The sequence below is a fragment of the Bos taurus genome, chromosome 27 (genome assembly GCF_002263795.3).
Source record: "Bos taurus isolate L1 Dominette 01449 registration number 42190680 breed Hereford chromosome 27, ARS-UCD2.0, whole genome shotgun sequence".
Classification (NCBI taxonomy): domain Eukaryota; kingdom Metazoa; phylum Chordata; class Mammalia; order Artiodactyla; family Bovidae; genus Bos; species Bos taurus.
In genome coordinates this window covers 37,263,014-37,290,628 of record NC_037354.1, presented here as the reverse complement: position 1 = coordinate 37,290,628, position 27,615 = coordinate 37,263,014, and the positions used below count along the sequence as shown (strand labels likewise).

The window sequence follows — 27,615 nt, the reverse complement described above, 5'->3', positions numbered from 1 at the left end:
GCTTTTATTGAGCTGAGTTTTAAATGAATTAACTCTTCTAGGAAATCAGTAATATTGCCAACATCTCCTGACGGGTAGGAAACAGGCACAGTGAAGCTGGCTGAGTGCTGAGGCCATGTAACTAGTGAGGCATAGAGCAGACTTGAAAGTGGGCAGCCTACTTCCAAGCCCCCGTTAGCGTATTCTGTTGGCACGTGACAGAGCAGGGTCAGACACCCAGCATCTGGTCCCTGATGTCACCGTAAATGACGATCAGAATACATCGGCCTCATACATTCTTTCCTTTCTCCTCACTCTCTTTAAAGATGGCTTCCAGGGAGTTCCCTGGCTGTGCAATGGTTAGGGCTTGGTGCTTTTACTGCCAGGGCCCGGGTTCAATCCCCGGCTGGGGAACTAAGATCCCACGAGCCATGAAGCTCAGCACCCCCCTCAAGAAAAGGCTTCTAATATATTTGGAAATGATGTGGTTTTGTATCTATTTAATGTCCAGGTAGTGTGAAGAGGGTGGCTGCCCCTTTGTTTGGGAATATTGGGAAGTCGGTACGAGAACCTTGGTGATGGATACTCACCTGGGAACACAGTCGAAGCTCCCCGTGCTGGGAGAGCCCGTCGCTTCCTCTCCCCGAGCCTCTGCACCTCATAAAGCAGAGACGGGTGGGCAGGAACCGCTGTGAAAGGGAGGCCACATGACAGGAGGTGACGAGGGCAGAGCGCTGAGCTCGGGGGCTGCTCACGATATGCTCAGGGGTCTGGGGGGCGCGGTTTCCTTCCCTGCCATCGGTCATCTCTTCAGCCTCACGTCTCCAGCGTGTCCTGAGTCAGCTCGTCTCTGTCTCCCCACACATGCTGCTGTGGGAGCTTTTCCTTACTTGAAGTTTGGGGGTGAGGGGCTTTGCATAGGGAAGGAAGGAGGTCAGGACAGAGGGTCCAGCCAGAGTCCGAAAAGGACTTTGCTGAGGTCTTGCTCTGGGGAGTGTTTCTAGAATATCCATCCAGTAGTTGAGTCCAAATCCTATTTTTATTTAAACATTGAAGGTTAACTTCGCCCTTGAAACTAAGACATTAATTCCATCCTGTTTCCTCATGCCAGCTTCTCTGCCGTCCAGCTGGGTCGTCTGTAGCCCTGGTGTCATATCTAGGGACAAGTGAGCCGGGAAGACCCAGTCCTCTGCCTTTCTCACAACTGGCCGGCCTTTCAGCCGATTTTGAGATTTAATCTTCTAGTCCTTTTCTTCCTTAAAATGTTTCCATTCAGTGTAAGGGGCCTTAGAGATAAGAGGAAAGAATGAAATGTTCTGACAGAGAGTGGTGGCATCAACCTAACCCTGTTGCAACTTTCAGAGACTCTGGTAAGTGGCACTTTTCCCTGTGAGTTGGACCCGGTGGGTCCCCGTGGGCTGAGTCACGGAGCTTTGGTTTGACTTCCTCCCTTCCTCCTCCCTAAATTATTTTGAAGTTGTTTATATCTTGGGCCTAGTTTGATTTGTTTCACTTTGCGTTTGACGTGACTTGTCTCAGAAGTCGTCCTCATACTTCAGAGACCGAGTTAGCGCTCTTCAAAGATTGTCTTTGCCTTTTTGTCCTTAAAAAAATAATTCACAAGAAGCAAAAATAACTTGAGGAAATAAAGTGGGTTGGGTTGGATAAATCACTTGGGTTGGGTTGGATACAAGCCTGAAGTTTATTTTTGATGAAGGGCTTCAGCTGGCGGGACCTGGTTTTTGTTCTGCCTTTCTAGAACAAATGCTGAGTGAGGCTCATGGCACACGGCTTTGTGGAGTCAGAGCAGACTAGCTAATGACGCTTCCCACGTCCAAGTGTGGTCCCTGCACCAGGAGCATTGGCGTCACGTGGTCACTTGTCAGAAATGCAGATCCTCAGGCTTAGACCCGCTGAACCAGAAACACAGCCCAGCAGTCCAGGTTTATGGGACGGAGTGCTCGGGGTGACCTGATGCTTGTGCGTTTGGAGGGTCCCTGCTCTAACCACCTCTTTACCTATTGTTGTTCTTCAGTTGCTAAGTTGTGTCTGACTTCTTGCAACCCCATGGACTGCAGCACACCAGGCTTCCCTGCCCTCTGCTATCTCCTGGAGTCTGCTCAGATTCATGTCCATTGAGTCAGTGGTTCCATCCAACCATCTCATCCTCTTCTGCCCTCTTCTCCTCTTGCCCTCAATCTTTCCCAGCATCAGGGTCTTGTCTAGTGAGTAGGCTCTTTGCATCAGGTGACCAAAGTTGGAGCTTCAGCTTCAGCATCAGTCCCTCCAGTGAATATTCGGGGTTGATTTCCTTTAGGATGGACTGGTTTGATCTCCTTTCTCCAACACCACAGTTCAAAGGCATCAATTCTTTGGAGGTCAGCCTTCTTTATGGTCCAAGTCTCACATCCATAAAGGACTACAAGAAAAACCAGAGCTTTGACTATACAGACCACTTTATCTAATAAGCCTAACCCTAATCCGAACCCTAGTAATATGATCCTTTCACCATAAATGCTGCTATCTTATCACAGTCCTTATGTAAAAAGGTGCTCTTCAAAAGCCCTAACTCCTCACCAGCAGATGAATTGTCTGACTCCACCAGGCCTGGTTGTCTGGCTTCCCCAAAGTGCCTGAGATGGGCTGCCTTCTCCTCCTCTTCCTCCCTCTCCCCTCCTCCCCTTTCTCCATCTTCTCTCTACTCCCCCTCCTCCCTCTCCCCTCCCCCTCCCTCTGCCCCCACTCCCCTCCCCTTCCCCCTCCTCCCACCCCCTCCCTCTCCTCCTTCTCCTTTCCTCCCCCTTCTCTATCTTCTCTTCCTTTCCCAGCTGCTCTCTCCCCCCATTCTCCCTCTCCCCTCCTCTTTCCCCTCCTCCCACTCCCCTCCCCCTCCCCCTCCCCTCCTCCCCTTCTCCATCTTCTCTTCCTTTCCCACCTGCTCTCTCTCCCCCTCCTCCTCCCTCTTCTTCCCACTCCCCTCCCCCTCCTCCCTCTCCCCCTCCTTCTCCATCTTCTCTCCCCTCCCCCTCCATCTCCCCTCCCCCTCCATCTCCTCCTCCCCCTCCCCCTCCATCTCCTCTTCCCCTCCTCGCCCTTCTCTTCCTTTCCCAGCCTCTCCCTCTCCCCTCCTTCTCCATCTTCTCTCCCCTCCCCCTCCATCTCCCCCTCCCCCTCCCCCTCCATCTCCTCCTCCCCCTCCCCCTCCATCTCCTCTTCCCCTCCTCGCCCTTCTCTTCCTTTCCCAGCCTCTCCTTCTCCCCTCCACGTCCTCCTCCTCTTCCTCCCCTAGTGGCAGCCCTTCTGGTCCAGCCCCAGGGAACCCAGAGCATCAGGCACCCCTCGAGTCCCCGCTGACTCAGGAGAAAGATCTTGGTTCCCAGAGATGCTCTGTGTTCTGTGTTGAATTTTTACATTCCGAGCTGTAGGGAGCAGGCATTGGAGCTGGGGTGGTTCCCAGCCCTGGGTGGGGAAGGCCTGGGCTGAGAAGAGTCTCCAATTTCACTCAGAGCAGGATTCAGAACAGAGTGATTTGAACTCACTTCCTTCTCAGAACTGTTGTAAGTAAACCCTGGTTTGAGAAAGCTAGTACCATATGCAGGGGGAAGAAAAATCCCAATTGTAAGACAGATTAGGAAAGAGCATTTTGTAATTTCAAAGTGGTGCTTCATCTTCCTAAAGTTGCCCCAGGATTTCTCTTACCTAGGGAGCTCCTCCAGTGCTTTGAACATGTTGATCTGAAACAGAACAAAAACTGGTGACTCCATTTATCAGGGAGGGAGGACTGGCAAAAAGCGATTCTTCAGATGAGGTCTGCATGTGTGTGTGTGCGTTACTGTGGGAAAATGCCCAGAGTATCCAGTCACGTGAGAAGTGCAGGCCCAGAGCAACATATACAGCACAGCCTACATCTACTCAGTTGAAGGCAAAGTAAGAGAGACCCACACACACTCTGCACTACGCGTTCGTTTCTCTCTAGAAAATGCCTGGGAAGATACATACCAAATATTTATCAGTGTTTCTCTGGGAAGTGGGTTCAAGAGGGGAGGACAGGAGGCATTTTCATATTTGTACATCCTACAGTTTTGTATGGCTGATTTTTAAAAAGTTTTTAAATTATATTGGAGTATAGTTGATTTACTGCATTGTGTTAGTTTTAAGTGAACAGCAAAGTGGTTCAGTTATACATGAATCTGTTTTCCTTCAGATTCTTTTCCCATACAGGTTAGTACAGGATATTGAGCAGAGGTCCCTGTGCTGTACAGTAGGTAGGGCAGGTTGATTATCTATGGCTGATCTTTTCTAATCTTGTATTATTTATAAAATTCAACCAGAGAAAGGGAGAAGGGAGGGTGCTGGCGAGGTGGGTGAGAGGTGTAAGGGACTAACATGGGCTCGAGCCGGAGGGGTCTGGAGAAGCCTCATTTTCCCGCGGTAACTAACACACACACGCCACGTGGACCTCATCTGTAGAATCGCTTTTTACTAGTCCTCTCTTCGCTAATAAATGGAGTCACTAGTTTGGGTTTTGTTGTAGACCAACATGTTCAAAGCATCAGATTTTAACAGTGATAGTTGTACGTGAAAAATAAGCGCTGTACCAAAAAGAAAGGACTCCGGAAGACCATGAGTGGGTCTAACGGTTCTCTGTACTTCCTCCCCAAGTCCGTTGGATATTCTGATCTTCAGGGGGTTTGGGAGAGAATTGCAAGGATGCCTGAGGTTTGAGCTGAATCACTATTCATCATATCTTTGCTGTTCAGAAAATGAAAGAGCTGGACATAAAAGGCTACTGAGGGCTGGAGCCAGGCCTGGGCTTCCGCGCGCCCAGTGCGGGCTCCTGGCCGCCGCTCCTGGCCGAGGGACGGAGCAGTTCAGGCCCAAGCCGTGCCCTACTTTGCCTCCCCCGGGTGCGGCCGAGCCTCAGCGCCCTCTTGAGCATCTTATCCGAGGATAATCTGAGACCCTAGCAGGAAGGCCACTCAGTACCAAGTATTTTTGTCAAAAATTTTATTGTAAAAAAGTCTACCTTGAATTTTCAGAAGGAAAAAAGTTTTCCCCTGAAAATACATTGATTGAAGGGCTTTTCTGTGCTGGATTTTTGCATTTCATTGATTTTTTTATCCATGAAACTTGGCTTCTGTATATTTCGTACAAGTTAGAGCTGGGTCCCATAACTATTAGTCAGCATCTCTCGCATGAGGCTTTGAAAGTAAGTCCTGCTGCTCTTTTTTTTTTAATCGGAGCATAGTTGATTTACAGTGTTGTATTTGTTTCAGGTGTACAGCACAGTTAATCAGGATTATATACATATGCCTAACACATGTAATACATAATATGTATAACATATAAATACATAACTATATAAGTACATAACATAATATATGTCATATATAATATAAATTATATAACTTAATATATAATTATATAATTACATATTAAGCATATAATATTATATAATATACTTTTATTTTTTTAATATAAATTTATTTTAATTAGAGGTTAATTACTTTACAGTATTGTATTGGTTTTGCCATACATCAACATGATTCTGCCACAGGTATACATGTGTTCCCACATACTCTTAATGTGTAATATCGTGTATTATATACCATATGTATTCTTTTTCAGGTTCTTTTCCCTTTAAGATTTAACCTTATAGGTTATTATATAATGTTGAGTATAGTTTCCTATGCTATGTAATAGGTCCTTGTGGCTTATCTATTTTATATATAGTAATGTGTATCTGCTGGGCTTCCCAGGTAGCTCTAGTGGTAAAGAATCCGCCTGCCAATGCAGGAGACCTAAGAGATGCAGGTTTGATCCCTGGATCGGGACGATCCCCTGGAGAAGGGAATGGCAACCCACTCCAGTATTCTTGCCTGGAGAACCCCATGGACAGAGGAGCCTGGCAGGCTACAGTCCATGGGGTCGCAGAGTCAAGACCCGACTGAAGCGACTGAGTACGCATAGTGTATATCTGTTAATCCCAAACTCCTGGTTTATTCCTCCCTCCTTTCCCCTTTATAAGCAGAAGTTTATTTTCTATGTCTGTGGGTCTGTTTCTCTTTTGTATATACGTTCATGCTGGTGTGTGCTCTTGATGCTGTTAATTTGCTAAACTGCTGGAATAGTTCAGTAAGATCCAGTCCCCATTCTGTTCCTCTCTCTCTCTTTCTCACCATCAGCAACTCACCCATCTTCCTGGTTCCTTTGCTCTTCGCCATCTTGCCCCACCCCTGGCTTTTTTCCCGTGTCTCCCGCCCCCTCACCCTCTGATCTTCCATCCAGTCCTTTGACTCAGAGGGTGGCTCCGGAGCTTCCTGGCCACTTTCTAGGCCAAACCGATGGTGAAGGCGGTCGTGATGGTAACGGTTCAGGAGCAGGTGACCTTGTGGCTCATCGTCCCCGCGAAGCGTTGTGAGCCTTGAGTGTAGCCAGCCTCAGCCTGTCCCTTTCGGGTGTGGGTCCTGATGCCCTCCGGAGCCTGTGTAACTTCAGTACAGAGATGGCCTGGAAGGAGCACATGGAGCGGCCCTGCTCTGCCCTGCTGTGGGCTCTGCTCAGAGGGGATGGAGGAGAAGGGGGCCTGGGAGCAACAGTGTCCACTCGTTCAGACACTCATCTCTCCAGCTCCCGGGCTTCATGCCCCTCCCCCAGGATCCAGAGCTCACCTGTCTTAGATCAGGTTAAGGTGGTGAGGCCAAAGTAGCCCAAGTGTCAAGTTCATCATCAGCTCAACCAGAAGTCGCAAAGCAGACGGGGAGGACTCTTCAAATGCCAGGTAGTTTTAAGCCGCAGTTGGTTTGATGTTGGTAATTAACAGTTACCATTCAGTTCAGCAAGAAACCACATCGGCGTGGTCCTTCCCCGTGTCCGGACACTGACACGCAGACACAGAGCAGAAGCGGGGAGCCCCAGCCACAGGCACGGCCGAGTGAGGTCAGCCTGAGTGGTTTTATAAGCAGCTCCAAGCCTGGATCCGGAGACAGAGCCAGGGCTGGGGTGGGGCTGCCGACCGCCCCAGCGCAGCCCCATGTGGGGCCTTGCTTGCTGGCGTGTCCGGGTGCTGGATGGTGGAGCCGCCTGGCTACTGAGTGTCTGCTCCCACCAGTGACCCTTCCACGGTGCCAAGGCTGGGTGATTCTGGTTCTTACTTTCCATACTTGTATATGCTAATCCTGACTCCCCATTTAGAGTATTAACTACCCATTCTCCCTCTTACCATTACCAAAATGTCTAATAATACCTTACCTGAATAATTTTCAGTTGATTTATATATAAATATATATATATATATATAGAGAGAGAGAGAGAGAGAGAATGGTTCTTGTCCAACTCTTTGCAACCTTATGGACTGTAGCCCTCCAGGCTCCTCTGTCCATGGGATTCTCCAGGCAAGAATACTGGAGTGGGTTGCCATTCCCTTCTCCAGGGGATCTTCCCGACCCAGGGATCAGACTCAGGTCTCCTGCACTGCAGGTGGATTCTTTACCGTCTGAGCCACCCTTACTTTTTATAGAATGGTTAACAGTGAGCAATTATATGCCAATGAAAAAAATAATGGAAAAAAAAAAGTCAGTTTTATATTAAAAAAAAAGAACAGTTAATAGTAACAAAGCCTGCAGCATTAGAGGTTTATTTAAGAGCAGAGTTTTAAACAGTTCATTTATTTCAAACTAAAAAAAGTTTAACAATTTACAAAAGTGTGTGCTTATTATAAATTTTCAAAGTTAGCAGTATGAAAGCAGAAAGTAAGTGCTATAGGACCCTTTAGCAAACGAACAAGCAGATACATAGACCTGATTTTGCTTCCCAAATGACTGAGTTTCTGCTTTTCAAGTTATTGAAGTCTTTTTACAGTTTTTTTTTCTTTGCCTTCTCTGTTTTTGTCATTATCCATGTGCTTGTGACTAAGAGCCCTTCTCTCCTTCTATTTAGAAAGAATGTGGTATAGTGCTGAAGGCCTCGGGCTTGGGAGTGAGATGCCGGGGTGGGTGGCCTTGTGCTTAAGATGGGTAGTGTACAGCACAGGGAGAGACCCCTCCTGTTTCCCGTCCCTCCACAGGAGTGACCGCTGGTTCTTCCCAGAACTTTTACGATCTGTTCAGGAGTGTACACTTGGCCGTGGCGGGGAAACGGCAGTGTTTCTCTTCTAGACATAAGTTGGGTGGTGCTGCACACACCGTGATCTCGCTGGCCTTTCTCACTTGACTAGACAAGAGCATCTCTTCTTATCAGTCCATTTATCTCGACCTTATTTTACGCTACGCGCCACGCTGGCTCCACGCTTCCATGATGATGCGTGGGTCACTTGTCTTACAAACTCTTCCTGTTACAGGCAGTGCTCTAGTGAGTGCTCTCGTGCCTGTCGCCTTGTGCCTGTGCGAGGGGGCATCTGTGAGTGTCTGCATCACACCTGTGTCACCAGGGGAGCTGGGCTCGGGGCCCTGCAGGGCAGGGAAGCCTGATGTCTCTCCACCTTCCACCTTTTTCTTGACTGAGGGAATGGCAACTCTGTGTGCTGGACCGGACAGCAGTGAAAAGCTTTTCTGTGTTGTAATTCCATGAGTTGGCCCTTGAAAGAAGAATTGAGCTTGAAAGTCAGTGTCCTTTGAAAACACTTTTCTATCTAAGCTGACTTTTTTTTTTTTTAAACAATAAAAGGGTTTATTTATGCATATGAAAGCCTTCACAGAAAAGAAATGAGCACTCAGAGAAGCAGTTAGACTTCAGGACTTATGTACCGTTTTGACAGAGGGTGATAAATTATGGAAAGAGGCCAGGAAACATACGGAGGAAGCTAACAGGAGAGAAGACAGCGTGGCAAGGTCTGTTTGTGCAGACCCATCTTGGTGGTGGTGCCAGGTCTCCAGTGATGGGAGTCACTCTCCTCTTTCTGGAACAAGGAAGGCACGTTTCTCCCAAGAAATTTATGCCCTGCTGTCCAGCAGTTACAAAGCGGAGCAGCAGACTCTTCCTGCGTCTGCTGTTTCTCAATTTAAGCTGACTTTAAAAAAGGTTTGTGTGTGTGGTCCAAGCGTCATGTCCATTTAAAGCCGGGCTGCTGACTATTGAGAAACCAGAGAGGCGGCCGCCAGCCTTGCTGTGGCCGCTGCAGCCCTGGGCTACGGGCTGCCCTGGGGAGGCGGGGGCGGGCATCGGGAGGGAAGACAGACCCCTTCTTGCCCCCGTTTGTCCACTCGGGAATTTAGGTACTGAGATAATACTGTAAATGGGTTTATTCCCAACTTAATATGTCGTTTGTGCCAAGTTGGTCACTTTTTAATGATCAGCTTACTCACTGAGTTAACAACAGAGTCACAAGGCAAATAGTACATCTCCATTATTTCTTTACAATTTTATAATTCATTTATTTGGCTGCGTCGGGTCTTCGTCGTGGGCTTTCTCTACTTGTGGAGAGGGGCTACTCCTTGTCGTGGTACATGGGCTTCTCACTGCAGTGGCTTCTCTTGCGGAGCTCTAGTGCCCGAGAGCAACCGGGCCGCAGGATGCATGGGCTCAGTCGTTGTGGCACACAGGCTTAGTTGCTCCGAGGCATGTGGAGTCTTCCTGGACCAGGGGCCCATGTCCCCTACACTGAGAGGTGGATTCTTATCCACCACATCACCCAGGAAGTCCCAGTCGTGAGTCTTAAACACAAGACTTTGTTCCCCAGAAGAAGTCTAGCACAGTGTTGTGGCTGAGAGTTTTATTAAACACAGAATCCAGATGATGCACTTCAGGGCCGGCGCATGGCAGGAGTGGGGATGTCACACCCGGCCTTGGAGACGTGTCCCGTGACAGCTGTGTCCCCTCTGTCCCCAGTGATGGGCCTGGTCCTCCCCATGTGGGCGATCGCCCTCATCTCCTTCGGGGTCGCGCTGCTGTTCGCCCTCTTCGTGTGGCTCTTTGTGTGTCCGTGGATGCGGAGGAAGATAACAGGTAAGTGCTCTTCTGTTCTTCTGATTTGCACAAAGGCTCTGATTCCTAAGCCTGCAGGCATCATGCACCGTGATCCTAAGTGCCAGAGGGAACACGACCACGGTCAGGCCGGGCCCTGTCTCAGGGCGCCTGCCTGCTTTCTGGCTCAGACTTTTCCTGGATAACTTGGGATCCTGGTAAGAATGAGGTCCTCGTTGCCGTGGGTAACGGCAGGTAGCAAATCAGCAGCATAGCACTGCCCTCCCTCAAGAATGGTGAAAGGTAAAAAGAGCAGATTCTGAGTGTGATAACTGGAATTCCCACGCATCTCTGGTGAAACAAAAACTGGTACAACGATGGGAAAAGTTCGTTTAGCAGTTTCCTATGAAGTTAAGCAAACATTCACCATATGACTTAAGTAATTCCACCCCTAGGTGTTTATCCAAGAGAAGAAGTGAGACTCGTACACAAATTAAGTCATACTAGCCAAGAAGTGGAGACAAGCCACAGGCCCGTTAACAAGTGAGTGGATGACCAAACTCTTCATACAGCAGAGGGCGGAGGAGCAATGAAGAGGGCGAACTCCCAGGAGGAGCCACGCACAAACAAACTCATCCTGCAGGGCTCCAGAGGGCACCAGTCCACAGCCACAGAAAGCAGTGGCTGCTGGAGTCACTGCAGAAGGGGAATTGGGGGGACTCTGCAGGGACAGGAGGGGGCTTTAGAGACAGAAGGGCACTTTAGGGACCGAAAACAGAGCTCTGCAGGCACAGGAGGGAACCTTGCAGGACTCTGTCTTAATTGGGGGGTAGTTATAGTCTGTATTCGTTTGTCACAGGTCATCTACCTGCACATTTTAAAAGGCATAAATTTCATCGTACGGAAATTATACCTCTGTGAAAGCAGTTTTTTAAAAAAGAAGATCCTGGCTTAGAAAACTGCAGCAGCTATTTTCCTGTCACTGGCAACATGACTGAATTCCAAGTCTTATGGCCACACGCTTTACAGGGCTCACAAAAGAAAAGAAGTATTTCCTTTTGGCCTCAGAGTGTATCTTACAATCATGGTTTGATCTGGACATATCTGAATTTGAAACCCACATTTCAAAGAAAAACTGAACAACCGAGGAGACGTTACCATGCTTATGAATGGGAAGGCTCAATACCGGAAAGATGTCCGTTCTCAAATCAATCTGTACATTTAATGCACAAAAATCCCAGCAGGATATTTTGTAGATTTAGACAAGTCACTTTAAAAATGTATATGGAGGACTTCCCTGGTGGTCAGCCTGCCATTGCAGGGGACGGGACCCCAGGAGGATCCCTCATGCCGAGAGCAGCTGAGCCTGTGAGCCATAATGAAGGGACGCCCCGCCTCCCCCTTCGGTGCAACTAGAGGAAGCCCTCACTCAGCAACGAAGACCCAACATAGCCAAAAAGAAACAATTCATTAATTTAAAAAATGTTATAGGGAAAGGGACTGGAATGGCCAAAACAAATTTGGAGAAGAGTAAAGATGAAGGACCCATGCCACAAAAAGCTACAGGAGAATGTGGAACTGGCGAAGGGATAAACACCTAGATTAACAGAACAGGATAAAGTCCAGAAACAGACGTGCAAATATGGCCAAGTGATTTTCAACAGAGTCAGTTGCTGAAAATCACTGATACAATCAATGATACATCAAATGCCAAAAAAAGACCCTTGACCTAAAGCCTTACACCTTGGGGAAAAAAAATTAACTCAAGATGCATAATAAGTATAAATAGAAAACTATGAAACTTTGGAAGCAAAAAGAGGAAAACTTTTGGGACCTTGGGTAGAGCAAAGAATGTTTAGGTTTGATACCAAAAACACAGTTCATAAAAGAAGTTGGTAAATTGCACTTCATCAAAATTAGAAACCGTTGCCCTCTAAGAAACACTATTAAGAGAAAAGACAAGCTGCAGACTGGGAGAAGGTGTTTGCAAGTCCTCTAACAAAGGACTTGTATTCAGAACATATGAAGAAAGCTCAGAAAACAATCCGATTTAAAACAAAAAACTTAAATAGCTGTTTCACCAAAAAAAGATACATGAATGGCAAATGAGTACATGAAAAGCTGCTCGACATCAGAAACAGATTAAAATCACAATGAGGTATTCCCACACATCTATTTTAATGGCTTTAAGAAAAAAAAAAAGGATAGTGCTAAATGCTGACAAGGATGAGGCGTGGCTGGAATGTTCATTCATGCACTCCTGGTGGGAACGCAAAAGGAGTTTGATGGTTTCTTATCAGGTTAATCACTTACCCACGCCTAGGTGTTTACCCTAGAGAAACGCACATTTAAATTCACACAGAAGCCTGGAGATGAATATTTGTAGCAGCTGTATTTGCTATCACCAAAAACTAAAAACCTGGATTATCCACAGAACAAACACACACGTATTTATGGAAATAAATACATCCACATATCAGACTGCTGCTCGGCAGTGAAGACGAGGGGGCTGCTGAGCCTGCACCGGCGTGGATGAACCTCAGGCGCATTAATCGTGCCACGTCGGAGGAGCCAGCCTCAGAAGCACGTCTTATGGTTCCATTTACATGACATCTGGAAAAGGCAAATGTGTAGGGACAGAGACCAGACGGTAGTTGTCAAGGGCTGGGGCAGAGGGCCTGACTATAGGGGTAGGCGTTACAGGAATCTGGACTTTTAAGATTTTTTTTTTTAACGTGGACTATTTTTAAAGTCTATTGAGTTTGTTACAATATTGCTTCTGTTTTATGTTTCGGTTTTTTGGCCACAAGGCACGTGGGATCTTGTGGGGATCTTAGGTCCCTGACCAAGGATTGAACCTGTGTACCCTGCATTGGGAGGTGAAGTCCCAGCCACTGGACCGCCAGTGAGATCCCTAGACATTTTTTAGAATCAGAATTCTACACACACAGAGCCAGTTTGCCACGTGCAAGTTTTAAAAACTAATAATTAAAACACTACATTAGTACATACAACTTCAAACTAAGTAGCGATTTCACACTATGATGGATTCATATCCAGCTGCTGCTTCCTCTCCTGGGTAGCCGCTCCCTGCTCTTGGTTGAGAAGGAACCCCACCCCCCCACCTTAAACATCCTGCTTGTCTGGTTTAACCCCAGTGGGAGTGATAAACTAAACTTGAACGCTCTTGATGTTTAAAGCTTTTTCTGATTGTTGTTGTTCAGTTGCTAAGTCGTGTCCGACTCTGTGACCCCATGAACTGCAGCACGCCAAGGCTTCCCTGTCCTGCACTAATTCCCTGAGTTATGGACCATGAAATCTTCGCTCCCACCTTTAGGCTGTAATGTTACAGTAGGAAAATGACATTACTACCCAGTCTGGCTTGCCAAGAGATTTTTTTTTTGGCCAATGACATGTATTTTGACATTTCAACATATAGGTACCTTGTTCTATTCATTTAAATACAGACTATGGCTAAGGGCGTGGACAGTGAACTGACTGCATGTTACCGCCTGAGTGACCTTCAGCCCCGTGATTCAGTCTCTCTGGGCCTCAATTTGCTCATTTATAAAATACAGAAAATGGTAATACCTGTTTCATACGTTAACACATTTTGGGGGGACTTCCTGATGGTTCAGTGGTTAAGAGTCCATGCTTCCACTGCAGAAGCCCAGGTTTGATCCTTGGTTGGCGAGCTAAGATCCGACAAACTGCACAGTGTGGCCCAAAACAAGAAAAAACAAACCAAAAAACACAGTTTAAAAAATTTGTTATTATAATCTTTACAGATATTAACTTTTCTCATCTACACTGTAAGCAGCTTGAGGTCAGAAACCTGTGTGTACCTTTATTTATTCCGTGTAGTAAACAAACTTAGTTTTTGTTTTTTTTTTAAATCTGTCTTTTAGACTTAGATAAATATAGAGATAGAGGTATAAAGATTGAGGGCAGGAAGAGAAGGGGACGACAGAGGTCGAGATGGTTGGATGGCATCATCGACTCAGTGGACCTGAGTTTCAGCAAGCTCTGGGAGATGGTGAAAGACAGGGAAGCCTGGTGTGCTGTAGTCCATGGGGTCGCAAAGAGTCGGGACACAACTGAGTGACTGAACAACAACAACAACAGAGACTGAAGTGATCTGTCTAGGTAAATACAGAAACGAGGGTGATGCATGAGTGTATCCAGCAGAGGAACCGAGAAGACTGTGTCCGTGTCGGTTGGGTAGGTTAGAGCTTAGCTGTTTCCTCAGGGAACTGTGAGGCAGCAAGACCAGGAATCCACATACCAGATCTGATTACCAAGAGTGCACTCCAGCTTCAAATCCACTTTTTGAAAATCCCTGGTTTCTTTTGAAAGTAGAGGATTTTTCAAAGTAAGCAGAATTTCTCTGTTCCTTTTGAGGAAAATGATTTACTTGTTTTCTAAGACTTGGTGACCTGAGGAAATCTGAGCGCAGTCTCTTGTTGAACAGAAGAAAAGCAAACAGACCCTAACAGTATGTATGAAGACAAAAAGGATAAACATTTCAGTGATTCTGAGGTCAGTTTAAGAAAACAGAAGGCCGGTCTAGATGGTTGTAGAATTTACAGAATGTTTACCTTGGGAATCAGATCTAATCCTGTCGTTTTTGTTGCTTTTGGATAAGATAACTCAGGGCTGAGCCTCCATCTTTCCCTCCGTAGCTGAATTTTCTAGCCTGTTTCCCAGATTGAATTGTCCACTTTATTTTCCCTTTTTTGTTCCCAAAGTATGAAAGTATCACGATAAATGTTTATTTTTATATTCATTCGTCAAAAATAAGAATTCTCTTCCCAAATTTTCAGTTATGACTCTTATTTTCTTCAGGCAAATTACAAAAAGAATGTGCTTTATCAAGAGCCTCTGATGAAAGTCTCAATAAAATTCAGGAAGTGGAGTCCCCAGTATTTAAAGAGCTGCCAGGTGCCAAGGCTCACGATGACAGCACTGTCCCCCTCACGGGCTCAGCTGCGGATCCCTCGGGGACCTCAGAAAGCATGTCGGGGGGTCACCACCCCCGGGCCCCATATGGTAAGTCCCTGGGGGCTGGGGTGGCACGCGGCAGAGGCAGTTTTGGGGGGACAGTTGGCCTGCATGTGGCAACGAGGCTCCAGTGCACACAAGTGTCCCCAGAGAAAACTCAGGGGCTGAAGGGCCCAGGGTTTGGTCAGTCCCAGACCAGGCTTGTTCCTGTCCCGTGACTTTCCTCCAAGAGCCATTTACCTGCAGTCTCCCAGCAGCATCTCTGGGCCCCTCAGCTGTGTCTTCCACATGCAGTCAACTAACTGCCGGAGATCGGATTATCAGTTTATCCAGCTTTGTATACAAACACCTTCCTCCTGGGAGATGCAGAGAGAAAGCTGACGTTGGAACCGGGGCGGTGGTCCCACTAGAGAATCACAGAAACCATCAGGGCCATAGCGGGGGTCCTCTCTCCCACAGTGTTTGTGGACAGTGATGGGCCAGCTCCTGCCTCTGCCAGGCCCGCCTCCCTGCAGGGGTGCTGGCACCTCGGTCCAGGCCGGATCTGCAACTTGGCCAAGAAAGAGAATGATCTCTGCCAACTGATCTGACAGACCGCCTTTGACTGTGTCCACCAGCCTTTTTTTTTAATTGAAGTATATGGTTGATTAAACAGCATGGTAACTTCTGCTGTACAGCAAAGTGATATATATGTGTGTGTATACATATATATATATATATATATGCACATCCTTTTTAAAAATATTCTTTTCCATTATGGGTTTATTACAGGATATTGAATATAGTTCCCTGTACAGTAGGACCTTGTTTATCCCTCCTATGAGCTTACATCTGCTAGCCCCAGCCTCTCACTCCATCCCTCCTCCATTCCTCCCGCCCCAAGAACCGGTCTGTTCTCTCCCTGTGACTGTTCCTCTTTCATAGGTGGGTTCATTTGTGTCCTATTTTTAAGGAGCACTTGGAGTGTGTATCTCACAGGAAATGGGGCAAGTTTTCTGTAAAATAAGCTCCTGATACGGATCCTCCTCCTACCCGTTCCTGGAAAAGGAAAGAGTGCTTCCGCATTTTAGGAGAGTGCAGCATCGTCTTTTAACTGCCATGCCGTGTTGTCAGTTTTACCCTTTGCTGTATGTTTCCAAGTTTCCCTTTTTATTTTTACCATACTGCATGGCCTGCTTAGTCAAGTTGGAAAATAAAGAGTACGGTGGGAAAATGCAAAAACCCTCACTGTCCAGCCTTCCTGAGCTGACATGGTGGCCCCACAGCACCCCAGGCGTGGACTCAGTCTGTCCCTTGTCTCTGCAGGACGGGCTCAGTCTGTCCCTTGTCCCCTTCAGCCGGGCTCAGTCTGTCCCTTGTCCCCTTCAGGCCAGGCTCAGTCTGCCCCTTGTCCCCGCAGGCCGGGCGCTGTCCATGACGCACGGCACCACCAAGTCGCCCGTATCCAACGGGACCTTCGGCTTCGACGGCACGGCGCGGGCCGACGGCCACGTGTACCACACGGTGCACAAGGACTCGGGGCTCTACAAGGACCTGCTGCACCGCATCCGCGACGAGCGGCCGGCCGACGGGGCCCCGCGGCAGCTGCGGCGCAACAACAGCTACACGTGCTACACCGCGGCCATCTGCGGGCTGCCCGGCCTGGCCACACGCCGCGGCGACACGCCCGCGCCCGAGGACAGCGAGAAGCTGGTGGCCGATGCCGTGGCCTACTCGCGCCGCCGGCTGCGCTACGACAGCTACTCCAGCTACTGCAACGCTGTGGCCGAGGCGGAGATCGAGGCCGAGGAGGGCGGCGTGGAGGTCCGGCTGGCGCCCCCGCTGGCCGAGCCCGAGCCGCCGCGCGACGACCCGGCGGACGAGGAGAAGGAGGAGAAGGACTCACCCGAGGTGCACCTGCTCTTCCACTTCCTGCAGGTCCTCACCGCCTGCTTCGGCTCCTTCGCGCATGGCGGAAATGATGTGAGGTCAGAACTTGGGCGGGGCGGGGGCGGGTCAGGGCGGGGCCGGGGTGGGGATGGGTGATGGGCGTGGTCCTGTGAAGCGGTGGGGTGAGGGGAGGGGCCTGGTGATGGTGAGGGGCGGGGTCAGGGTGAGGGGGCGGGGCGGGCACAGCAGATACCTGGCCCACCCTGGAACCACGCAGGTGGCAACCGCCCGGGGTGTGCCAACGCCAGGTTTTGTCCACAAGTGCAGCACCTGCATCTTCATCGCGCAGATCTTTGAGTGAACCAGATGCAGGGAGAGTTGGCCTGGGGTCAGAAATCACAACAGGTGGAATCAGTAGAGCTGGGCTTGGAGCCCTGATTCTGCCCAAACTGTCCCGGCTTCCTACCCTGGCCGGAGTCCAGTGCCATTTGGCATCAGTGCCTTTTGGTTTTGAGGCAGAGAGAGAAGTACCCAGGTTCCCCCCAAGTTGTACAAGGGTCCTATGTGAGCAAGTAGCTCCTGTAGTGGAGCAGACCGCGTTGCGTGTCAGAAGGGGAAAGTTGGAGACCCCGGGGGCCGCTGTGCTGGATGGCCGCTCCAGTCAGGAGGGTCCCCAAGGGACACCTGCAGGGACTGAGGGCACGGCTATGGGGCATCTTTGGAGAACCTTCCGGAAGAGGGGAAAGCACTGCAAGGCCAAGGCAGGAGTGTGCCTGGTGGGTTTTCCGGAAAGAATCACTAGCAAGAGCATGGAGAGCTCAGGTCAGCTGGGCGTGCAGGCCAGAATGTGTAGGAGTGCATAGAGTCTGGCCAGGCATCCGGATCAGTCACTGAATTTTCCAAAGCCTCGGTGTCCCAATCTGTGAAATGGGGGTAAAACTAGTACCAATGCAGGAGATTTCTATGAGGATTAAGGGGAGGTGCTTATATAATAAGATAAGAACAGTCCTTTCCCATAATCAATGTCCAGACATTTTCACTATTATAGTTATTATGCAGCCTAATGTTTCCGTCCAAACGAGGGAAATGTGCCATCATTTTATATATTTTTTTATTTATTTTTTTTTTTCATCATTATATTTTTTTGGCCCAGTTATATGACTCCATTTTACACCATGTGCAGCTGCGTTTCTGTTCTTTTTAAAAGATGTCTTCTAGCCACACAAAGAGGCCTGGACAGCTTATGTTCTGCTCAGCGTCACCTAGGCATTGCCATCTTATTTTATTGGGGGCACTATGTTCTGTCCTCTCTTAATAATTTTTTACTCCCCTCCGCCACCAGCCCATTTCCTCCTCCTTATCACAAATTATTTATGGAAAGCCTGGTACCAGCAACACGTTATGAATTGGATCCCTTTCCTTTAGAACTAAGTTCCAGTTAAGGAGACAAGAAAGGCATACTCCTGGGAAAGTAACAGAACACCCCAAAACAGCATTTCAAGGCCAAGGAAGAGTCTAGGCGGTAGCTGCCGCAGGTGGCCAGAGTATAGAGCAGCTGTTTGCAGTTTGGAGGCTGATCTTCAAGCTTTTGAGCAGGGATGTAGTCTGATGAAAGCAAGGTTTAGAAATAACAGTGTAGCAGTGAGGAGGGGGCTTCTGTTTACTCAACAAGTGGGTGTTAAGTGTGTACCAGTCCTCAGAGCTGAGGCACTTGTAACTTACTCCAGGCCTACTCAGAACAGTCCTTTGTAGTCCTAAGTGAAAGGAAGTGAAAGTGTTAGTTACTCAGTCATGTGGGATGCTTTGTGACCCCATGGACTGTAGCCTGCCAGGCTCCTTTGTCCAAAGAATTCTCCAGGCCAGATTACTGGAATGGGTAGCCACTCTCTTTTTCCTAGGGATCTTCCCTACCCAGGGATCGAACCTGGGTCTCCCACACTGCAGGCAGATTCTTTACCGTCTGAGCCACAGGGAAGCCTGCAGTTCTAAGTGATACCCCTCAGAGACCGGGAATCTGAAGCTCAGAAATGTGACTCTTGCCCAGGGCCACGCAGTTAGAGAGACGCCAACGTGGGAAGATAGCTCTCTGTGACTCGGTCTCCAGATTGTGGAGGGTGGGCTGGAACCACAGGCGTCATTCAAAGCCTGTAGGGAGCTTGGGAGTTATCACTACATCCTGACAGCAAGCGAAAACCAAATAGACTGAAAAGTCAACAACTCTTCTTGGATCTCAAAGGGAGAGGAGAGCACAGGACAAACCACTGCCCCCAGGGTCGGAGAGGCAAAAATGCAGGGAGTCCTGGAGGAGGGACTCAGGAGTGGATACTGTGCTGAGAGCCATGGAATCCTGCACTGGAGCAATGGGCCCTGGAGGCTCAGGGGGGACAAGTAGAGTTAAGGCTCTGGGGGACCCAGGGTAGGGGGGGCCCACTATCCAGAAGCCCTAACAGTGAGTATCAGGGAAGAGGAATCCCTCCTGCTCTGGGGGGGAAGGAAAGCAGCCACTAGACAGAACAGAGATCGTGTGCTTAGCCAGGCTGCACTCAGGAGACACCGGGTCACCAGAGCCCAGCCTGCAGGGGATTACTACAGGCTAACTGACCTGGAAGGGGAAACACACTCCAGACTGCCCTGGGCTTCCCCTCCGGAGAAGGTAAACTCCCAACTCCAGCTATCCTGTCTCACATAAGGAGGGAGGAAATACTGAGAAACACTTGCCAAGTTCACAGCTCAGAGGCACAGTCTCAGTGAGAGACCAAGACCTCATCAAAGGGGTCATCAAAGGACCCACAGAAGGCTTCTCCATTCCCCAGACCCACCACATCACTAACAGCCTATTGACAGCAGTTCCTTCTACCCAAGACATCGCATCTGCATATCAAGAAAAATTTCCGAGGCACACCAAAAAGCGAAAAACACAACTGGCAGAGACAGAGCAAATAGCAGAACCGATATGGGGGAGATGTTAGAATTATCAGACCAGGAAATTTAAAACAACTATGATTCATATGCTGAGGTATCTGATGGACAAAATAGGCATCCATTAGATGGACAGGTAAGCAGACAGATGAGAATCCTAAGAGAACCAAAAAGAAACAGTGGAGATCAAAAACACTGTAATAGAAAGGAAGAACGCAGGGGGCTTTCCTGGTGGCTCAGTTGTTTAAAATCCACCTGCCAATGCAAGAGACATGGGTTTGATCCCTGGGCCAGGAAGATGTCACATACCATGAAGCAACTGAGCCTGTTGAGCCTGTGTTCTAGAGCCTGAGAGCTGCAACTACTGAGCCCATGCTCTAGAGCCTGTGCTCCCGAAAAGAGAAGCCACCACAGTAAGAAGCTTGTGCATTGCAACTGGAGAGTAGCCCTGCTGGCCACAACTAGAGAAAAGCCCTCATAGCAACAAAGACCCAGCAGAGCCAAAAATAAATAAATAAATAAAATTATCTTTAAAAAAATGATGAATGCCTTTGATGGGTTTATTAGTAGACTGGACACAGCTAAGGAAAGAATCTCTTAGCTTGAGGGTGTGTCCATATAATCTCAAAAAGCAGAGAGAACATAGATCGAAGAAACACAGAACAGAACACTGAAGGAACCCGGGAACTACAAAAGGCGCAGTGTAATGAGAAGAGCAGCAGGAGACGGAAAGAAAGGAACACAGGAGATGCCTGCCTGAGTCACGGCAGCGGCAGGGTCTCTGTAAGCTGATGTCAGACATCAGACCGCAGATCAGGAAGCTCAGAGAGCGCCAAGCAGGACAGATACACAAGAAGTACACGTTGGCACATCAGACTTAAACTTCGAAAAATCAGAGATACAGAGGTATCTATAGATATAGAGGGACAAAGATAAAAATTATATATGACTTCCCCTCAACCCTGCAATCAAGAGAGTGGAGTGAAATAGTTTGTGAAGGGGAAATCCCACCAAATCAGACTTGAGTACCCTGTGAAGTCCTTTAAAAGTGAAAGGAAGTCTTCAAGAGAAAGAAAGACCTTCTCAGACAAAGAAAAAATGAGGGAATTTGTGAAAAGCTGACCTGCCTTGCTGGAAATGTTCAAAGGAATTCTTTAGATAGAAGGAAAATAATGTGTGTCAGAAACTCAGATCTACATAAAGTCAGGAAGAACACCAAAGAAGGGCTAAGTGAAGGTAAAAAGAACAACTAATTTTTCTTCTTCTTCATTGATCTAACAAATAAGAATTATTTCAGAACAATAAAACCAATAGTGTAGTCAATTATATGTTTATGTATATGTTATATATATATATATACATATTTAGTTTAATATATAAAAACATCAACAAATTTTAAAAAATAGAAATGATACAGTGTCTGCTCTGAGGCCATAATTGAATTAAGCTACGTGTGTGTGTGTGCACATGTGTGCACACTTATGTATGCTTGTGTTAAGTGAATGAGTGATAGCAATGATACAAGGGATGGAAGGGTGGAACTAGGGTTATTTTTTAAAGCTATCTACACTTAACTTACATGGTTTATATGGTAAAGAATCTGTCTGCAATGTGGGAGACCTGGGTTTGATCCCTGGGTCAGGAAGATCCCCTGGAGAAGGGAATGACAACCTACTCCAGTATTCTTGAGTATATATTCTGGAGAATTCCATGGACAGAAGAGCCTGGCAGGCTATATAGTCCATGGGGTGGCAAAGAGTCAGACACAACTGAGTGACTAACACTTGCACACTTGCACACTACCAGTAAAGTAGTAATAATGTTATTGCAAAGGGGATTTGGATTAACCCTAGGTATATATGGCAAGCTCTAGGGCAACCATCTTAGAAAGTTAGCAAAAAAGAAGTATAGCCAATATGTGAAGAAGGGAGAGAAAAAGGAATCATATGGAATGCTCAGTTAAAACAACAGAAGGGGAAAAAAAAAAAGGCAGATGACAAAAATAGCAGCAAAGAACAAGAACAACAGATAGGAAGCACCAACAGATAGAAAGCACCAACAGATACGGTGGATGCTAATCCAGCTATGCCCGCAATCAGTTTGAATTTCAGTGATCCAAATGCACCAGTTAAAAGACAAGAGATTATCAGAATGGGTCAAAAAACATAACTCAACTCGCTGTTGCCTACCAGAAACCCACTTGAAATGTAAAAACACAGCTTAAAAGTAAATTGGATTTAAAAAAGGAAAAAAAAGTAAATGGAAGAAGGAAAGTATAGCATGCTAACACTAAAAGAAAGCAGGAGTAACTGTGTTGATTTCAGACAGAGGAGACGTGGATAGATCCAGCAGCAGAAATCATTAAGGACGTATTTGAGCAAAACAGACCATCGATCAACTGTGTATAAATCAGTAACAAAAGATTACTAGAAAATCCCCAAATACATGGAGATTAAACCACACGCTTCTAAATAACATATGAAACAAAGAAGAAATACCAAGAGAAATGTTAAAATATGTTAAACTAAATGAAATTGAAAACACATCAAAATTTGTGGGAAGCAACAAAAACAATGCTTAGAAAAAAGTTTATAGCATTGAATTCATATACTGCTGCTGCTGCTGCTAAGTTGCTTCAGTCATATCTTACTCTGTGAGACCCCATAGATGGCAGCCCACCAGACTCCCCCGTCCCTGGGATTCTCCAGGCAAGAACACTGGAGTGGGTTGCCATTTCCTTCTCCAATGCATGAAAGTGAAAGTGAAGTCACTCAGTCGTGTCTGACTCTTAGCGACCACATAGACTGCAGCCTACCAGGCTCCTCCATCCATGGGATTTTCCAGGCAAGACTACTGGAGTGGGTTGCCATTTCCTTCTCCAGAATTCATATACTAGGAAAGAAGAAAGATGTAAAATCAATAAGTTTCCAGCCTAGGAAATAAAAAGCAAATTATTACTTAATCCAAAGTAAACAGAAGTTAAGAAATAATAATTAGAGCTAAATAAATGAAATTAAAATCAGGAAATGAATGGAGAAAAATCAATGAAACTAAAAGCTGGGTCTTTGAAAATATTAATGATATTTATAGGCTTCTAGCCAGGCTAACTAAGGGAAAAGGAGAACACAAATTGCTGATACCAGAAATGGAGAAGTAGACATCACTATAGATCTTATGGACAATAAAAAAAAGTTAATAATACTATAAAAGCAATACTATGAATAATTTTATGTTCGCCAATTTGATAAGCTAGATAAAATGGACCAGTTCTTGAAAGACAGAACCTGCCCAAACTCACACAAGAAGAAACAGACTACCTGATAGGCTTGTATCTATTAAGAAAATTAAGTCAATGATTAACAATCTTTCAAATCAGAAAGCACCAGGCCCACATGGGTTTACTGGTGAATTCTACCAAGCTTCTAAGAAAGAAATTATACTTTCCTACAATTTCTTTCAGAGGACAGAAGCAAAAGGAATACTTCCTCACTCATTCTGTTAGGGCAGCTTTAACCTAATACCACAACCAAAGTCCTTATGAGAAAACTGTAGACCAACATTTCTCATGAAAGTGAAAAGTAAAAGTGAAGTGACTCAGTCATGTCCTACTCTTTGCAGCCCCATGGACTGTAGACTACCACGCCCCTCTGTCCATGGGATTTTCCAGGCAAGAGTACTGGAGTGTGTTGCCATTTCCTTTTCCAGAGGATCTTCCCAACCCAGGGATTGAACCCGGGTCTCCTGATTGTAGGCAGACCCTTTACCGTCTGAGCCACCAGGGGCTCCTAAGGATATGCTAGTATTTTAGGGCAGTATAGGATATGCTAATGATGGATACATGTCAATTTGTCTAAACCCATAGTACATATAACACCAACAGTGAGCCCTAGTGTAAACTGTGGACTTCGAATGATTCCAGCGTGTCACTGTGGGTTCCTCAGTTGTACCTGATGTTCCACTCTGGTGGGGATGTTGTTGATAAGGAGACTTAAAGTCTTAATTTTTTAAAAAAGGCTGTGGAACCCTCCCCCCCAAAAAAGACAGTGTGTGCTTGTCAAGAGCCTGAGTGACAACCATGGGTCTCGGGGAGGGGTGAGCACCTGAGTGAATCCTAACTCACATCCCAGTTTTGCTTCCTGCTAGTGACATGATTTTAGCATCAGTTTTCTCATCAGTAAAATAGGAGACCAATGCCTACTTTGCACGGTTGGCCTGAGAAATAGATATATGCTTTGTGGTTCCTTTGTGGGGAGGCTGACATGGTTGCCCCACACTGGTAGTTGATGTTAGTAGCTGTGCTGGCAATGAAAATGGAAAGAGAGAAAGAAAGGAAGGAAAGAAGAGCTTGGTTTTTGTGTCCACTTCCTCTGATCTTTCAGTCGCACCACCATGAAGATGGCTACTGTAAAAACAACGTAGCAAGTGTGGGCAAGGACGTGAGAAACTGGAACCCTTGTGCACTGTCAGTGGAAATGTAAAATGGTGCGACCACTGTGGAAAGCAGTCTGAAGGTTCCGCAAAAAATGGAGCGATTCCACCTCTGGGTATATACCCAAAAGGATGGGAAACATGGCCTCAGAGACATCTGCACACCCACGTTCACAGCAGCAGCTGTTCACAATCACCAAGAGATAAAGGCAACCCATCACTTCATGGGAAATAGATGGGGAAACGGTGGAAACAGTGTCAGACTTTATTTTTTGGGGCTCCAAAATCACTGCAGATGGTGACTGCAGCCATGAAATTAAAAGACACTTACTCCTTGGAAGGAAAGTTATGACCAACCTAGATAGCATATTCAAAAGCAGAGACATTACTTTGCCAACAAAAGTCCATCTAGTCAAAGCTATGGTTTTTCCAGTGGTCATGTATGGATGTGAGAGTTGGACAGTGAAGAAGGCTGAGCGCTGAAGAATTGACGCTTTTGAACTGTGATGTTAGAGAAGACTCTTGAGAGTCCCATGGACTACAAGGAGATACAACCAGTCCATTCTAAAGGAGATCAGTCCTGGGTGTTCTTTGGAAGGAATGATGCTAAAGCTGAAACTCCAGTACTTTGGCCACCTCATGCGAAGAGTTGACTCATTGGAAGAGACTCTGATGCTGGGAGGGATTGGGGGCAGGAGAAGGGGACGACAGAGGATGAGATGGCTGGATGGCATCACCGACTCGATGGACGTGGGTTTGGGTGAACTCCGGGAGTTGCTGATGGACAGGGAGGCCTGGCGTGCTGCGATTCATGGGGTCGCAAAGAGTCCGACACGACTGAGCGACTGAAGTGTCCATCAACAGATGCATGGATAAACAAGACATGATGTGTGTATGCACACACACACACACAGTGGGATATTCTTCCTTAAAAAGGAAGGGAGTTCTGTCATATGCCACACCACCGATGAATCTTGAAGGCATTCTGATAAGTGAAATAAGCCAGTCATGAAAAGACAAATACCGTATGCTTGCACTTACGTGAGAAACCTGGTGTAGTCCGTCAAATTCATAGAGACAGAGTAAAGTGGTGGTTACTGGGGGAAGGGGGAAAGGCAAAGAGAATTCTTATTTAATGGGTATAGCGGTTCAGATTTTCCTGATTAAAAATTTCTGGAGGCCTGTTTAACAACAGTGTGACTGTCCTTAACACTGCTGAACTGGGCAGTGGCGGTGATTGCTTGGTCGCTAAGTCATGCCCAGCTCCTCGCCCACATGGCCTGCAGCACACCAGGCTCCCCTGGCCTTCACTGTTTCCCCGAGTATGCTCAGATTCATGTCCAATGAGTCAGTGGTGCTATCTAACCATCTCATCCTCTGCCACTCCCTTCTCTTTTTGCCTTCAGTCTTTCCCAGCATCCGTGTCTTTTCCAGTGACACTTAAAAAGTCAATGGTAAATTTTTTGTTTATTTTAGCCATAACCAAAAAAAATGGCTAAATGGTTATCATCACTTAGAGATTACACAGGCAAACCACAAATGCGGTAAGATAGGTTGTTCTCAAGACTGAGAAGTCATTGAATGTTGTATACAGCATCATCTGTATGTGTGGACACTTGTACAATTTACTTGTGTGCTTTGTTTTTTTCTCCTAGTAATGCCATCGGGCCCCTGGTGGCTCTGTGGCTGATTTATGAACAAGGTGCGGTCCTGCAAGAAGCCGCGACTCCCGTCTGGCTGCTGTTTTATGGAGGGGTTGGAATTTGTACGGGCCTCTGGGTGTGGGGGAGACGAGTGATCCAGACCATGGGGAAGGACCTCACCCCCATCACGCCGTCCAGGTGAGCAGGGGGCAGCCTCGGAGCGGGTGTGTCGATGTCCCCCTGCACAGCCTGTTCTGGGGGTGGGGGCGGTTCGCAGAGCGGGCGGCTCCGAACACCATCTCCCCCATCGCCCTCATCCTTTGCTGGCCCCCATCCGCGGTGGCACTGAGAACGGGGAGAGGGATGGGAACGGAGGCAGACGCGGAAGGGAAGAGAAGACGCAAATCCACCTGCAGCCCTTGTTCCCATCCCTCTGGGGGTCTTACCGGCCTGAGGTCCAGAGAACCAGTGGTAAAGGTGGGCGGGGACTGCCTGTCCCAACACTCTCCGCTCACCGGCTCCACCTGCTGGCGGGAGGCCGCTGTCACCTGCTGCCCTCGGGTGATAACATCCTTCCTGGGCTGCCTGGGCTCAGCGGGTGTGGTGGGGGGTGGGGTGCTCTGCCCTGGGGTGGGGTCTGGAGCCTCCCACCTGGCTTCCTGTGGTCCTCCTTTGGAGATATTTAGAAATATTAGAGGTCAAATAAATACACAAGAGAATTTCCAAGTACAACTAAAATTCAGAACTACATATTTTAAGGGCTTCCCTCATAGCTCAGTTGGTTAAGAAACTGCCTGCAATGTAGGAGACCCGGGTTTGATTCCTGGGTCGGGAAGATCCCCTGGAGACGGGAACAGCAACCCACTCCAGTAGTCTTGCTTGGAGAATCCCATGGACAGAGGAACCTGGCAGGCTACAGTCCATGGGGTCGCAAGAGTCATACATGACTTAGTGACTCAACCACCACCACCACCTATTGTAAAAGGTCTTGAAATTCATTTTAACGAAAGATTCTAGCATTGATTTGAAGAAAAACTAGTAATCTGAGCAAAAAGTCACTCCTTTATAATAATAAGTACACATTTTTGAAACAAGAGTGTGGTTTTCCCTGCGTCCATTTAGAAACGACGTGTGTAGTTTTCCTTGTGGCAGGTATTCCTGGCCCAGCTCCTTCAGGTGAGGTTTCTGAAAACCCAGCAGGGAGACAGGACTCACTCCTTAGGGCTGAGCACGGCCTCGCAGCAAGTGCCGTGTGATGCTGCCGCGATGTCCCAGCTCTGGTGCTGTGCAGCCCAGTCCACCAGGAGGTTCTGGCGAGCCCCTGGTGATGCCCTGACGGCCTCCCATCTCCCCCACAGCGGCTTCACCATCGAACTGGCCTCGGCCTTCACCGTGGTCATCGCCTCCAACATCGGGCTGCCAGTCAGCACCACACACTGCAAGGTAGGAGGCCTGGCCTGGTGACCAGGGCGAGGTGGTGGGGGGTAGTTGGGGCGGCTCTGGGTGTGCACTCGGACAGGAGAGTCACCGGGGGTCTCCGGGGGGGGCATTTTCTTCTCAGCAGCCCCTCTGGGCCCTCCCCGCCCTCCTTCCCTGTGTCCTGGTTCCCTCACTGGGGGTTTTGCATTGAGGTCCTGTGTCCATGAACATGCTCGTAGGCCTGGGTAGGGTGTGGAGGGACACATCACTCAGTCCCCTCACACCCTCTGAAGGGGCCTGGGAGTGGATGGGGGACAGATACAGGCACAAATCGCTCATGTAAGTGTAAGACGTGTTGTTTCAGTTTTCTCTTCTGTATGGTGGTCAGAGCAGCCTTCAAGTCAATTGCAGATGATATTAACCTCTGTTGATATCAGGCTCTAGAGCTCAGGGTGAG

At 47.6% G+C, this 27,615-nt stretch overlaps 1 protein-coding gene and 1 long non-coding RNA gene across 14 annotated transcripts in view; one reads left to right on the top strand and one right to left on the bottom strand.

Annotated features, from left to right (window-relative positions):
- Positions 1-27,615, top strand: part of SLC20A2 (solute carrier family 20 member 2) — a 116,931-nt gene that overhangs the window by 78,469 nt on the left and 10,847 nt on the right. For all 13 annotated transcript variants that reach the window (XM_024986262.2, XM_059882233.1, XM_059882232.1 and 10 more), the window contains 5 exon segments: positions 9,805-9,921; positions 14,725-14,928; positions 16,280-16,847; positions 25,752-25,937; positions 27,098-27,182. In XM_024986262.2, the coding sequence (XP_024842030.1) occupies positions 9,805-9,921; positions 14,725-14,928; positions 16,280-16,847; positions 25,752-25,937; positions 27,098-27,182 (1,160 nt within the window).
- LOC101906779 (uncharacterized) lies at positions 7,587-27,101 on the bottom strand. Its single transcript, XR_240419.5, has 5 exons — positions 26,186-27,101; positions 16,766-17,132; positions 15,121-15,236; positions 13,471-13,589; positions 7,587-12,492 (listed from the first exon to the last, which is right to left on the bottom strand). It is a non-coding gene; the product is annotated as an uncharacterized lncRNA (long non-coding RNA).